This window comes from Engystomops pustulosus, chromosome 2 (assembly GCF_040894005.1).
Source record: "Engystomops pustulosus chromosome 2, aEngPut4.maternal, whole genome shotgun sequence".
NCBI classification, from domain to species: Eukaryota; Metazoa; Chordata; class Amphibia; order Anura; family Leptodactylidae; genus Engystomops; species Engystomops pustulosus.
In genome coordinates this window covers 129,511,468-129,527,661 of record NC_092412.1, presented here as the reverse complement: position 1 = coordinate 129,527,661, position 16,194 = coordinate 129,511,468, and the positions used below count along the sequence as shown (strand labels likewise).

The 16,194-nt window shown below is 37.8% G+C and overlaps 1 protein-coding gene across 1 annotated transcript in view; it reads right to left on the bottom strand.

Annotated features, from left to right (window-relative positions):
- Positions 1–634: 634 nt before the first annotated feature.
- CA4 (carbonic anhydrase 4) overlaps positions 635–16,194 on the bottom strand; it is a 31,774-nt gene continuing 16,214 nt past the window's right edge. Inside the window, exons 2-8 of the mRNA XM_072136417.1 lie at positions 15,700–15,741; positions 14,453–14,617; positions 11,837–11,985; positions 7,908–8,003; positions 4,665–4,728; positions 3,586–3,749; positions 635–1,644 (exon numbers count right to left, since the gene is read on the bottom strand). Of these exons, the coding sequence (XP_071992518.1) occupies positions 1,468–1,644; positions 3,586–3,749; positions 4,665–4,728; positions 7,908–8,003; positions 11,837–11,985; positions 14,453–14,617; positions 15,700–15,741 (857 nt within the window). The 3' untranslated portion in view covers positions 635–1,467. The remainder of the gene's footprint in view (positions 1,645–3,585; positions 3,750–4,664; positions 4,729–7,907; positions 8,004–11,836; positions 11,986–14,452; positions 14,618–15,699; positions 15,742–16,194) is intronic.

The window sequence follows — 16,194 nt, the reverse complement described above, 5'->3', positions numbered from 1 at the left end:
TTTTTTTTCTTTTTTTGAAGACCGAGGTAGCCATTTGCTTTTTTTACATCAGCTGAGGACACTAATAAAAAATATTTATCTCTTTTAATATTGTGCCTCTGCATTTTTAATATTAAAAAATCTTATATATTACAATATTAACAAATGGTGTGTACTTTGTATCTATCCAGGTCAACATCTGCAAAGAGTTTCAAATGTTCTCTCCGTGTTTGTGTGGGTGTTCTCAGGTTTCCTCCCACACATGGTAAGCCCCATTACAGCTCTGTGCAGCGCTGTGGAATCTGTGTGCGCTATATAATTTAAGGAATTATTAATTAATTATTATTATAGCTCTAAAGGGTACAGTGTGTATAGCACAGGCTGAAGTATTGCAGTATGTAAATGAAGCCTTCTTAGCCTGCCATCTACCTACTGCGTATAGTGATGTATAGCTCTATCCCAACAATAATTACACTATTTATTTCCTCTCCTTTGCCCCCCCCTCTTATATTCTAAAACCCCTATGTATTACACATTTTAGTTCTGATATAGATTCAAATATCAGTTCAAAATATTAATTGATGGCCTTTCAAAACAAACAACTTGTGTCTCTTAAGGTTGAGGTTTCATTTATTACAATATTATTACAATATTTTCAATAGACATCATTTCATGGTTAATAAATCATTATTTCTCATAAAGGTTCTATTACAAAAGAATGAAACAGACTCTCAGTTTTATTGCGATTCTCACTACATTGCATTTTGCACTTGTTCTTTTAGTGTAACAATGTCCATCTATTTACATGCATCTATAAGATTCCAGTCAGACTGTAGAATAGATTTATGAGTATGCATCCTTACATATTTCACGCATAGGATATATAGAAGTTTATTCAGTCACAGTTCCCTTGCTCATCTGAGCTTACAATCTTATCTTCAATGGGACTCAGTGTGAATTGTCCAATGTAGATATTCAGATAAGTAATACATAACATCTTTAGTATTGAGGTACTGTAGAAAAAAAATCTAAAAATACAATGACCTGAGATTTCTTTTTTTTTTCTTAAATACAAATTAAAACCCCTCAAGAGGAAACATTGTAAATCCTTGATTCATAATCATCCTGATGTTTTTTTTTATGCATACATATTTTGTGTACATTTTTAAATAATTTTATAACTCTAGTATGGAAATAACTTAAAATATATTCAAATATACTATTTAATACAATTATTTATTTCTGTTCATTTTTAAATAACTTGTAATAATTACATTTTGATTGTCTACATGGCTTTAATACAGTGTGGAATTTGGAGAGGTCTTATTAAAGGAATAATGTCTTCAGTTGCGTTCTTTTTACTAAGCCATGAACTTGGTGAGGAGCAAATTGTATACAGTATACATTTTTTTAATGCCCAGGCGAAAATCCAATCTGTTTCTAAGAAGCACAAAACACCAGCTCAACATGAGTTGATTCTGTACTCCTTTAGGATAATGATGTTAAATAAAACACAAACAATGAAATCAGCAAATATCTTGAAAGAGGCAATATTGTCTCAACCCCAGAAGTGAAGATTTTTCTACCATTCAGTTTTTGAAGAGGCCGGAAATTCTCAACCATTGGGTTATTATCACCATACTTAAGTGCATAGAAATCTTTCATCTGTAAAATAACAATTAGACTAATTATTGTTTATGAATAAAGTTCCAAACTATAAAAGACAAATGCATACACAGCAAAGCCCTACAAAGCTATTTCAAGTGGGATACATAGCCCCCATGCTGGCAAGTAAGACTGCCTCTTAAAATTATGTTTTTTAAGCCAGACTAAACCTTTTAATTCTTGACCATATCGTTTACCATTTTTGTATATCCCTTATTACACCCCCTGTTCCAAAAGCCATATTTTACAGCTTAGAGTTGTATAAGGGCTTGTTACCTGTGGAACAGCATTGTAACTCCTTATGTCAGCATTTAATATTAATGCAATGTACTGGGAAGCTGAAAAAATAGTCTAAGTTTAGTAAAGGGAGGATGAAGTTTGTAAATGCTTGCAGTATGTGTTTTTCTCCTCCAATTGTCCCTTCTTTACACTATGACACTTCTTCTGTGCTCAACTCTTATATACTGAGACCCCCTTTTATTTAATCTGTAGTGCATCTACATTAGATTTTACCTTCAGCATCAAAGAGACTTTTGGCTGTCAAAGAACAGTCTGCCTTCCCCCAAGCAGGTCATGGGAATGGTCAATCTTATTAATGTCTATCTATATTTATTAAAGCACTATATAATGCCATTTTCACTCTGGCCACTTAGCATAATAATATATACATTTTTAAGCTGCAAGTAGGATTTATAGTACAGTGTAGTACAAAAATTAAGTACAGGCGGTCCCTGACTTACGGACACCCAACTTACTGATGACCCCCTAGTTACAGACAGACCTCTCTGGTCACTTTGACCTCTGGTGAAGCTCTGTAGATGCTTTACTTTGGTCCCAGGCTTCAATGATCAGCTGTAAGGTGTCTGTAATTAAGTTTTATTGATAAATCAAGCTCCCTTGACAGCACAAAATTTAAAAAATCCAATTGTCACTGGGACAATAATAAAATGTTGTCTTCCTTTTAAATGGCGAACTCTTCAGGACATTTAGCCATAAGGGGGGACTCTTCTGGACATTTTATTGATGATGAGGTGCTGCTGTTGGACATTTTATAATCATAGTATATAATCATAGTATATAAGGCTGGAAAAAGACACAAGTCCATCAAGTCCAACCTTTAAGAATTAAATAAATGTTTTATCCCCATAACCCGTGATATTTTTTCTCTCCAGAAAGGCATCCAGGCCTCTCTTGAACATGTACATAGAGTCCGCCATAACAACCTCCTGCGGCAGAGAGTTCCACAGTCTCACTGCTCTTACAGTAAAGAACCTTTGTCTATGTTGATGGTAGAATCGCCTCTCCTCTAGGCGTAGAGGATGCCCCCTTGTCCTGGTCACAGGTCTAGGTATAAAAAGATCTTTGGAGAGATCCTTGTACTGTCCGTTCAGGTATATGTACATTGTAATGAGGTCTCCCCTCAGTCGTCTTTTTTCTTAACTGAATAAGTTTTGTAATCTGTCATTGTATTCTAGTCCCCCCATCCCCTAATAATCCTGGTTGCTCTCCTCTGCACCCGTTCCAGCTCTACTATATCCTTTTTATACACTGGTGCCCAAAACTGTACACAATATTCCATGTGTGGTCTGACCAGGGATTTGTATAAGGGCAAAACTATGTCTTTATCATGAGAATCTATTCCTCTCTTGATACATCCCATAATTTTATTTGCTTTAGCAGCAGCTGCCTGGCTCTGGTCACTAACATTAAGTTTCCACCAATACCCCCAAGTCCTTTTCAGCTCCTGTTATTAAAGAGTAGTTGCTGCATTTCCTACCCTAGGCTTATACTTAAGTCAATACATTGGCCCAGTTGTTTTGTGGCAAAATTAGGTGTCTTGGCTTATACTCAAGAATATACGGTATACCTATTCAACTTAAGTACAAACTTAAGAACCTGCCAAGTATGTATTGTAGAAAATGATTTTCAGATAATATTTACCTGATCTTTACTGAGCTCAATTACTTCAGGAAACACAGTCCAAGTAACAGTCTCAGCGCAGTCAGGAGTAGTAAGTGAGCCTTCATATCTGTAGAAAAGTTTTAGACTTTCTTTTTCTGGAATCAAGTCTTGTAGCTTTACTTTAGAGATGGTAGTATTGGTATCTGCAATGAAAAATTACAAATGTGATCACATGGCTTTCCGCATAATGACTTAGAAAAATAGAATGAGATTTAATTTGAAGAAGTTATCTCTCAAAATTGACCTATGGGCCCCCTTTTAAGAGAATCTGTCACAGACATACCAGCTGCAATCTTGCTAAATGTACCCTAAGGAGTTTGTACCATTCCATCAGATTATCAAACTGTTCTCATCGCATGATCAAGGAGGGATCATTGATGTAATTTTCTGAGCTTAAGTAGAGCTTAAAGCTCAAAAATATGGTGAACTCCACTATTAAAATGTTATATTTTATTAAATTAATTTTGTTTGGAAATGTTTACATAAGTGACAGAACATTAAAAACTGAATTATAAAGAATATTTCCGTTCTTAACTATAAAGCTACACTTCTGTTAACTAGGCTGACTAAATAAAGGAAAGGAGATAATAATGATTAATAATTAATAATTAGAAGAGTAAGCAATGACTGATTACCATGTTTAGTGCAATGTTGCATTAAAATGTAACTTCACTTTTTTTCTCCCTTTTCTCCTACATTTATGACTGGTTATAAAGAAACTGCCATTCCAATATCACATAGACAATAAAAGGAGTTCTTAAAGTTTAAATAACCTATCTCCTTAGAGTTACTTGATTGATGTATCTCCTTACAAAGCTGGATAAGCAAGTGAAATATTCTATAGGCATGTATGAAGTTACATTTTGGCAGCCATCGGTTTGCTGTGTATGGACTTTGTAACTACTCTAGATAAATTGGTCAGTGCGGAGGAAAAGGAGTGGATAATATAATACAAAAAATCATGTCGTTCATAAAGTACATTACAATGAAAATTGGTCTTGTCTCTTGAACAACATGTATTCACTCAAATATTATATTGAATAGTAATATTACAATACCTGTATCAACAACCTTCTTCAAGCCATCAATTATATTTTGGTAATTTTTATTGGAATTACCCTCCTGCAAAGAGAATGGAAATAGTCAATTGCAAAAAATCCTGGTTTGAAGGGACCTAATAGTTTCTCCAAAACACAAGTTGCTACTATAATTTTCCCTCCTTGTCAAAAACTAACTAGTTAACATTAAATGGATTTCTGCAAGATCTACACAGACATTACCAATCTAACAATGGAAGGTTTCTATGGTATTATTAAGTAATTTTATGTTAATTTAATCCACAGATGCAAATTCTTCTTTGCTCCAGAAATTATATCTTTAGGTCAGGTGTCTACTGTAACTCTCAGATACCCATGATACAGACTTCCACACACATCATATTTATTTAGACTCTTGACTATTCCTAAAGCAAAAACTGTTAATTATTTATACTGAGGTTTTAGTTTAGAAAAAAAATGTAATAAGTTTACATATTTTGCCTTAAAAGAGAAACATGACAGCCCCCGGCAGTTCAGGAATCATCACCTTAAAATAGCGCTGAGTGCATCACGTTCCGGGACTGGCATCTGGTAAACCCTGCTACAATTGTTGGAGAAGCTCATCATCCATATGAGGTCATGACAGTGTCCTAATTATAAAAGGGGCAAGTTTTGCCACCTTTCCAATTCAATATTTCATTTCAATATCAATGAGGGATAATTTAACGTCTATAACGATTCTGATGTTTTACCTACTTTAATACCTAAATACATTATCTCCTGGGAAGATGGTTTTATGCCCAAGTCAGGGTTTTTCCAATCTTTGAGATTACTAGGTGAAGCTAGTTCCAAGATCTTGCTGTTCCCCACATTAATTTTATGCCCAAGAACTCTCCAAAATCTTGTATAGCTGAAAATACACAAGGGAGCTAGCCCACAGGATTCGATAAAAACAATATCACGTCATCTACAAATAACACTATTTGACCACTTTCTCTCTGCATTGAATACCATCATACAAGGGTATCAGTGCAATATCAAAAAGCAAAGGTAATAGACTACATACCTGGTGAGTTGCTTTTAGAATTGGAAAAGGGGTTGATAAAAATCCCTGTGTACTAATTTGGACCATGGGGCCATCATATATACTCGCCAAATACGTAAAGAATCTACCCGTTATTCCCATATAATGCAGCACCATCCCCAGCCACTGCCATCTGACTTTATCAAATGCTTTCTCTGCATCTAAAGCCACCAATATTGTTTTTTGTACTGTCTGAGGATTACGCTGGACCCTATCCAAAACCACAAGCACCTTGCATATGTTAATGACTGCTGAACGCACTTTTACATAGCCCATCTGTGATTTATCTAGCTAGTACCTTTGATAACAATTTCATAACCACATCAATTATGAAAATTTTCTTAAAAGAACCTAGAAATAGATATTTACCTGGTTTTGGCAATAGATTGTTTTATGCATTTTTGAGTCCCTTCTATGTACACCTGTCTATATGACAAAGTTAAAATATCTCCTCATTTAAGGTACAACTAAATCACACAACCCCTAGTAGAACACGCCAGGGTAGCCATCTGGCCCCAGAGATTTACCCCTCGCTAACATAACCCTTAACCTCATCCTCAGATATGATCACACTTATTACTTTGCTCTTTATTTAGCTAAGGTAAATTCACCTTACTGAGAAAGTCTCTTCCTTTTCCCATGTCACAAGAACCATCCTGATATAATTCACTGTAAGAATCTCTGAATAGAGAGTTAATCTCTTGGAGTTGAGCCCTGACTATGCCAGCTGAGTAATGCAGTGCTCCCACATGTGGTACCACATGGTACCACATGTTTATCTTAATTTATTGTATGTTAGCATACATTTACCTTCAGCTAACTTGGCCAAGCTTCCCTGCCTTGTCACCATATTTATACAGTTTCACTTTCCATTCGGAATGGTAAAACTCCTTACGCTGTACCCAATTATCAAATTCCATCTTTGCCAGCAACAAATTCTCTTTCATAGTTTGTATGAAAGTAGAATAGGTTGTGCCTAAATGTTGGCTAAATCTAAGGAATTTAAGCTGTGCCTCTCGCCTTTTTGCCTTTGCATATGATATAACTCCCTCCCTTACCATAATTTGGGCTAAAATGCAGTAGAGGCAAGGGTCATCAATGTATTGTTGGTGCATCTAATTAAATTCAAGCCCCCATCCCTTAAGCGGGGACATAAAGAAAACTTTAAAAAAAAGTACATAGATTTCTATATACCAGTGCATTAGGCTTCTATTGACGCTCTTTGCAAGAGAAAATTGTCCTATACACATCCGTTGGGGTACATTTACTAAGGGTAGAGCACTGCCCTTTTGTCAGACCATGCAACTTTCTTCATGGTTAAAACTGCTTGCACAGGTATTTAAAAAGTGTCTACACTCCAGTTGTGTCGCACGCGACCCTCTTGTGGCGCAGCTGCGCTGGCTTCCATGATTTGGACCGAGCGCCATATTTAACTTTCAAATTGTGTCCTACACTTGCTACCCATCTATAACCATGGATATAAGACAATTCAGCAGTCTAATAATGCTGTACATTAGCACAATGATATAATGTCCCACCACAAACACTGACTGTATTGGATGCACTGCAAGCAACAGACTACAGCCAAACATATTGATGATCACATGACCTGCCCGGCCAGGTGCAGGACATGTGATATGGGTATGTGACCAGTGGCTTCTATCCTGTTTCTCCTCCACAGGGACAAAGTCGCAGGACCGATTAAAGGGCCAGTAGCATTTTAATTGTTCATTGTAATGTATGACCACTACATTTTTTAGCTTATATTTTAACGACTCATTTGAATATGAATTATGCTTATTCCTGGAATACCCCTTTAAGACCTCTTGCACAAAGAAAATTTGTATGCACAATATCTATTCTATGTCCCTTTTCTCTATTTTGTACAATTTTACGAGAATGTTATGAAACAGTTTGTGATTTCATTTGTAATTATTATTCATTTGTAATTCATTATTCATACGTGCAATAGCTTGGTTATTTAAAAGGTATTTCATTTTACATTCTTTTAAAATAGATTACTTACTGTAATTTTCTTGGCTGGAATATTGAGCAATAAAAAAACTCTGTCCTATAGTACTAGTATCAGGAGCTATTTCCCTAATATCATAAAGGCTTGACATATCTATAATCTGAATGCAAATGTGTAAACATACCATAATTGTATTTACGGAACTTACTTTTAGGAAGAATCCAAGTACTGCTAAACCTCCACTTTCAGTGCTTCCACCACTAGGTTCTGATCGTTCAGTTAGTTTTGAGTGTACTATGTGAAGCTGTATAAAAAAGATAAATATCTGAATTACTACTGGGAAAATAAAGGCAGACTCCATAGGGGTTCCTTGTAGGATCAAAATTATCATCTAGGTACTCCACAGTTTTTTGCCATTCATCTTATTGCTTATATAACAGGATAAGTTAACTCTCTGGCATAACAGCAACATCACATTGATATAGTCTTGATTTATTTTTACTATTACTATTTTTAAAATATATGTCTTGCAGAACAAAAATTCTTATTTCTTTCAATTTCAATATATTTTTTTGTTGAATTGCTACTTTCTATGCTGCAGAACCTTTTTATTTTTTCTGTCAAGGTTGTGCAGCCTTTTTATTACTACATGCAATCCCCAGGTTAAGTACAGAATAGGTTTTGTAGGTTTGTTCTTAAATTTGTATGTAAGTCAGATCACGTATATATATCATTATAACTCCAGAAAAAAAAAAAACATTTTTTTTGCCCCTGTTGGATTTTCAAAAATCTGGGAATTAAGTATTTTTGATCATTTAAGCTTTTAAAGATTTTTTGGTTATAGACAGGAAACAACAATTGATGCACAAAACTTCAGTTTGTCATGGATGTGAATTTCATTGTGATTGTGCAGGGACAAAACAGCCTTTAGGGACACTGATATTGCTGTAGGGACAGTGGAATAGTCTTGTGGTTGGCTTGGTGCTTACTGGGTGAGATCAATCACTGCATCACAGTAGACTCTAAATTCTTACTGCTGTTGTTGAAACTACTGGCTTTGAATTTTGGGGTCTTCGAAATTGTCTGCCTTGTCCCTAGTGCATTGCTGTCAATTGGTACTTCATGATAATGGAACTTGACTTGATTTTTGCACATTACATACATTTTGGGGGCAACCCTGAAACGTTGCAATACTTGAATAAACCTCACCTTTGATCCTGCAAATTGGAGTGCTGTATCTGAAATGCAATGAATTATCTGCCAGGTTCTAATTGCTAGTGGAACAATAATTTATTGGGGGTTCATTTTCTCCTTAAATATATTGAGAGGGTCACCTTTCCCTTTAACTACTTTACTTTTGGGGCTCGAGTTTGGCTACTTTGACATTCACTGTTGTATCTTGTTTGGTGCAAGTCAAAATGAAAGGGGCATTCCCATTTCAACAAGTTACTGTTATTTTCTGAATAACGAAAAGTTATACATTTTTCCAATATACTTTCTTTATCAATTCTTTATTATTTATTTCCAGTGGACATAAATCTGACCATGGTCACACAGGTGCACGGCTCATTATAGTACACGGCTCTGATTACTCTTTGTGATACTAACAAGCCAATCACCGGTGTGACCGTGGTCGGATTTCTATACACTGGCATATCTATCTATCCATCTATCCTTTTTTTGTGCAGTACTGTAAAACTTCTTACATCTAAAGCAGACTCCAGACCCGCGCCTGCTGATCGGTCAGTGTGCGATCCAGGGGGGGTTAACACCAGTGTTTGCAACAAGACTGTGTCATGTTTCTCCTTTTCCTAATGAATCACCTCTGCTTCAAGGTGTTCCTTCCCTGTCTGGACTCGTGAGTTGGAGATGAGTTGGTTTTTTTCTCACTACCTGACATCCACAGCTGTATTTGCCTGGGTGCAATTGAAATTTGACTAGCCGTGACAATTGACTACTTGCAGCAGAGTGACTACTGGCTACTGAGAGCTATTGGTTGACTGTTGGTTACGAAGCACTACATGACTTGGCTCCTGGGGGCTCTGTGACTGGTTACTGTATGCTGCATCTCAATTGGCTACTGGGGGCTATGTGCCTTTTGGCTAATAGGGCTGCATAACTTTTGGCTACTGGGGGCTCCATGTGTGTTTGGATACTGTACATGCATAACTATTGGTTATTAGAGGGAAACATAGCTTGGCTACTGGGGGCTCCATGTGTGTGCTGCATAACTATTGGCTACTGGGTGGTGAATCTGGTTGCTATGTGTTATGTTGGCTACTGGAGGCTCTGTGGCTATTTGGCTTCAGGGGAAGGGGGGTATTCGACTATTAGCTGGTTAGGGCTGTATGACCACTGGCTACTGTGAGCTCCATGACTATATGCTAATCGAAGCTGATCAACAATTGGTTTGTGGGGGCTCCATGATTTGTCTACTGGAAGATACATGATTATTGGCTACTGTAGGTTCCATGACTACTGGATTTTGGGTGCTGTGTGTCTATAGGCTGCTTGGGGATTCTTGATTATTGGCTTTTTGGGGCTACATGACTATTGGGTAATGAGCACGCCTTTATTATTGGCTAATGGGTCTGCATGCCTATTGGCTACCGGGGCCTCTGTGACTATTCACTACTGGTTGCTTCATGTCTTTTGGCTATTCAGGGTTTTTGACATTTGGCTTCTTGATGCTGCAGGTCTATTGGCAACTGGGAGCTGCATGACTGTTGGCTACTGGAGGCTATGTGGCTATTTGGTTACTTTGTGCTATATAACTTTTGGCTACAACAGGCTCTATGACTGTTTGACTTCTTGGGGTTATGTGACTATTAGCTATTGAAGGCTCCATGACTATTGGCAACTGGGGGCTGTATGTCTACTATTTGCTATATAAGTGTTGGCTATGGGGAGCTATAGGGGGTTCTATGACTGTTTGGCATCTGTAGCTATGTGACTACTAGCTTCAGGGTGCTTTGTGCCTATAGGCTGCTGGTGGCTCAGTGGCTATTAGCTAATGGGAGCTGAATGAAAATAAGCTTCTGGGGGCTCTAGGACTTTGCTACTGGGGGATGCATGACTATTGGTTACTGGGGTCTACGTAATTATTGGCATAACGGGGCTGCATGACTATTGGCTTCTGGGGGCACCGTAACTACTGGCTACTGTGACTATTTGCTAGTGGGGGCTGTATGGCTGAATAGGCTACTGGGAGTTCTGTGGTTATATGGTTACTTCACAATACATAACTATTGGCTAGTGGGGGCTACATGACTAGGGGCTCTGTGACAGTTTTCCTTCCAGGGGCTACTTGGTGTACTGTATGCTACATAACTATTGGTTACTTGTGGCTGTATGACTTGGCTACTGGGGTTTTGTGAATTTTGGCATAAGTGTTGGCTACCGGGGGAATTGTGACTACTGGTGAAACACAGATTCATTAAGCCTAAAAATAGCACTTCAAATGCATGATTCATGATGAATAAATTTGGATTAAACCAAAGTTTTAAAACCATTAATGAGAGGAGTTCAGCTAAAAGGAGATCCTGGAAATTGCTATGCCCATTTTAAATATGTGCTTGAGTTCCTAACTGCTTATGGATTAAGAACATCACACGTGTAGAGAAAGTTGAGGTGCAGAAAATGTGTAGTATGGTGTATAGGAATAGCTGGATTTAGAGACAAGGAGGCTAAAGCAGGTAATTAGGTAATTTTATATTCAATATATATCATGCTGAAATGTAAAGTTGGCTGTAAAGTTTAGATGCTGAACATGCAACTTACACAACCTTAATAAACGATTGTCAACTTGAAAGAGTCAAATTAGGTAAATTTGTGTGTGACCAGCTTTAGGAAAAGAGATGTGCTAATGGGAGAAAGAAGGCATGCTGTATCCTAAACAGTCCTGTCTACAGAAACCATTATTTTAACAATATACGGACACTAGAAATAAAAGTGAAATGAAATAGATATGATGGAAATGCAGACATTTAGCAAATTAGCTTAGTTTTGTTTTCCATATTTACCAATAAACAGGTATGGCCAAAATCACATATTTACAGATACGGTCAGTGTCACATATTTACAATCATATATACATAAAATAAATTCTATACATTTATCCTTTACATTTACTCATACCTCAAAAGCATATCTTTCTCCATTTAAAGTGTGTTCTGATCCAGGGTTGTCTACAGTGCCCCAGTGAAAATGGATCTGGGAAAATGTATATTTGCCAGAAAGGCCTCCTCCAGAGATCTCTATTGTCGCATGAGCAGGATTTAGCCGAGCTATGAATAAAATTTTAACAAGGCATATAATTATTATATTTAGTGGCTTTTGCAGCTTTTGAGAGGCTTCTTACTAGGGTCAAGGAGTAAGAGTTCTCCTTACAGAGAGTTTGTCAATTATAGTCACCTTGCAGTGTGGAGACTTATAGCTTATTGATGCTAGGGGATTCTGAATATTCAATTAAGTTCATGTTAATAGACATATTAAACTTTTTTCCTATCTTTGTAGTTTACCTAGTTTAGGCTACTAATGATACAAAATGATACATGCCAGTAATGATGTCAAGAGCAAGCTCTATTTTTATTCACATCTCAATCCTGGCATTTATTTATCACATGATCTATAATGATCAATGCATGATCCAAAAAAATAAAATATATATATATAATTGTACAGATTTGCACTTTATAAAATATATTTAGATCTTGCTATTCATACATAGTCAGGGGCGGACTGGCCATAAGACTCACCGGGAGAAATCCCGGTGGGCCGATTAGTGTAGGGCCGGTCCGGGGCCGGTCTGGGACTGGTGGGGCCGGGGGAAAAATAAAAACACACAAAACTCACCTCTCCGATGCCCAGACGCTGCTCCCCTGCTTGGTCAAGTCCGTCCGCGGTGAAAACAACGTACGCGCCGGCGTCGCACAGACCATGACGTCGGCAAGCGGCTGACATCATGGTCTGTGTGACGCCGGCCCGTACAGAGCTGTCACCGCGGCCGGACTGGGATCAAGCAGGGGAGCAGCGTCGGGGCATCGGAGAGGTGAGTTTTGTGTGCTTTTATTTTTATGCACTGTCTGGCGCTGTGTACTGGGGCTATGGGCTGCCTGGCTGTATACTGGGGCTATGGGCTGCCTGGCTGTATACTGGGGCTATGGGCTGCCTGGCTGTATACTGGGGCTATGGGCTGCCTGGCTGTATACTGGGGCTATGGGCTGCCTGGCTGTATACTGGGGCTATGGGCTGCCTGGCTGTATACTGGGGCTATGGGCTGCCTGGCTGTATACTGGGGCTATGGGCTGCCTGGCTGTATACTGGGGCAGGGGCTGTCTGGCTGTATACTGGGGCTATGGGCTGTATACTGGGGCTATGGGCTGCCTGGCTGTATACTGGGGCTATGGGCTGCCTGGCTGTATACTGGGGCTATGGGCTGCCTGGCTGTATACTGGGGCTATGGGCTGCCTGGCTGTATACTGGGGCTATGGGCTGCCTGGCTGTATACTGGGACAGGGGCTGTATACTGGGGCAGGGGCAGTCTGGCTGTATACTGGGCGGATACATATATATATATATATATATATATATAGCTGGATGTATACTGGCGTGGCACACTGACTGTATCCTGGGGGGGGGGGTGCTGGCTACTAATAATAGTATATTCCTGTACATAGGGGGCAGTAATATAGGAGTTATATTCCTGTACATAGGGGGTAGTGTTATGGTAGTTATATTCTTGTACATAGGGGGCAGTATTATAGTAGTTATATTCTTGTACATAGGGGGCAGTATTATAGTAGTTATATTCTTGTACATAGGGAGGCAGTATTACAATATATTTTACTTAGGGGCAGTAGTATTATAGTAGTTACATTCTTGTTTATTGGAGAAGGTATAGTAGTATGTTTTTAGTGTACATATATGGCAGTATTAAGTTGTGTGCTCTTAAAATAGAAGTATTATTCCTTTACAAGGAGGCAGTATGAGTCTCTTTCTCTGCGGTGTACATGTTGATTTAGACCATCTATTAACAGTTTGTATGGAGTTTAGTGACTCCACCCACATCACAAGGCCACACCTACTTATTTTGACCCCCGCCCACAGAATGGGGCCACTTTTACAGTTTTTTCCAGGGCCACTTTAAATTCCCAGTCCGCCCCTGTACATAGTGTACCTATAAGAATATAAAGAATTCATGTTTTTGACATTAAGGTACAGTATAATTTTAGATAATTTTATATAAATAGACAGTATATATATATTATACATGTGTTCTCATACAGCAGGACTCCGATATGGTGTTTTAAAGCAGGGTGATCTTTATTCCAGGGATGCAACCTTTTTCAAGCACCCACCGAAACATGTCCCATCCCTGGAATAAAGATCACCCCGCTTTAAAACCCTATATTGGAGTGCTACTGCCTTTCCTGAATTATAATTGAATCCCTTGCAACGGGTCTACAGAAACTGCACCCAGCTATATATTTTGTGCTGCCTTGAATTTCCTTGTTTTGTATATATACATCATACATATTTCTACATACATACATATAGCACATACAGTTGGTAGTCCATTTTATTGCACAGCTGTTGGGTGACAAAGTGGTAGATTGTTTTTAGTGTGGAAGGCATGGTACCATTGGATTCCTAGACTAGCTTTAATTGTTTTTATCATAACTATTTAATTCACAAATACTGAATCTAAATGTTCATTATACAGGTTATGTATATATAGTAGAAAATACTTACCTGTATGACCATTATTTATTAATAAAAAATCGATTTCTTTGTCATATCCTTCAAATTCAAATGGTTTCAGACTTGAGTCAAATGTGGCACTACATGTAATAATGTTAACTGGAGATTGTTTTTCATGCCCACAATTTTGAAACTCATCTTTCCATTCACTCGGCCCTTGTGATAAGAAATATAACAGGCTGTTAAATTTTTAATGTTAGGCAAATAATTTTTACACAAACATATGAAACTGCCCGTATGCTACCCATACCATACCATTTTTATATGGGTAGCATAAGGCCACATTCATTCAATGGGCAATGCAGCCATCTGTTTAAATGGCTGTATTGTCCACCATATCATATCATACCGTGAGCGAGATGTAAAAAAAGTATAGAGCATGTCCTATTTTCTCCAGTATGTCCAGTCAGTATGCCCTGTAGAATTCTATGGGAACATTTAAAATACCTATTGCTTACATGCTGCATATGGTTGTACACAGAACCAGTGTATGGTGCATTCTATCAGACAGGCAATAGTCATCCATTGCATGTGGTATGGATACAGTGACATGGATGAAAAACCTATATATGCGGATTCATGCGGCACAGAAATACAGGACTGGAGAAATCATACGTTTGTGTGAAAGGGACCCAAGGTTGAAGTTATGTTAAGCCTCTTTATTCCAAGTCCATCTATCATACAACAACATACACAAATCTCTGATTACACAGATCTCCAAGGCTGCAGCCAAACACTGCAACTTTGCATGGTGAAAACTGCCAGTAGATTCTATTTAAAATGTCTTTTGGTAAAAGGAAACACAAGATATGACCGTGCATGTAATTTAACAATATGGCACAGAAAAATAAACCTCTTCTATGCTATATTGCAAACCAAGCTGCGTCAGAAGTAAAGTTTAACTTTCAAGGCATGAAGTAGAAAACAATTATGTATACATTTACATAAACAATGTGAACAGGTAAACTTCCAAACTCCCACTAAAAAGTAAAGGCTTCCACACTACTGTACATTACGCAATACAGTATAAATATGTTCAGCTATTTCTTATTTAACATAAATATATAAAAATATAATGGAGAGGAACCATGAAAATCTTTGTTGCTCGTAGCAACCAATCAAAATGCAGCGTTCATTTTTAAATAGAGCAAGAATATAAAGTTACTGAGTTACTGGTAGCCTTAGAAGCCATGCCTTCTGCTGAGTTTATGACCTAATTGGTAGTAAAAGAGTCTTACCTTTGCATTGACCATTTTTATTTTGAACGTCATAGCACCATTCTGCAAGAGAGTAAATTTAAAAACAGGTTATCCAGAACATTTAAAGCTTAACTGTGAGGTTATAATGATTTTACCAAATTATTATATGTGATTCCCACTTTGGAAAGAATAGGACGAGCAGCACAAAGTAGGCATCGTTCTGTTTGTTTTCAAAGTTATGGCATTTTCTGTTCTGAATGTGTTTGGCAAAAATCTTTATCACCAGAAGTGAAGTAGGCGGGGACTAATGTCTGTCAGTCTATGCCCTCGAGCTAAGTGAATTTGCCCACAGATCCCATGATGCCTTGTGTTTTCTCTCAAAGTAATTTAGCATTAAATCCATTTAGTTTCCCTCAAGTAAATCCACTGAACACTGCACAGTGCACATACAGGATGTATATGGCGATCAGCCTGGCAGCTTCCATCACATGGAGGAGCAGTGAACATGTAATAAGTGAAATAAATCATTATTTT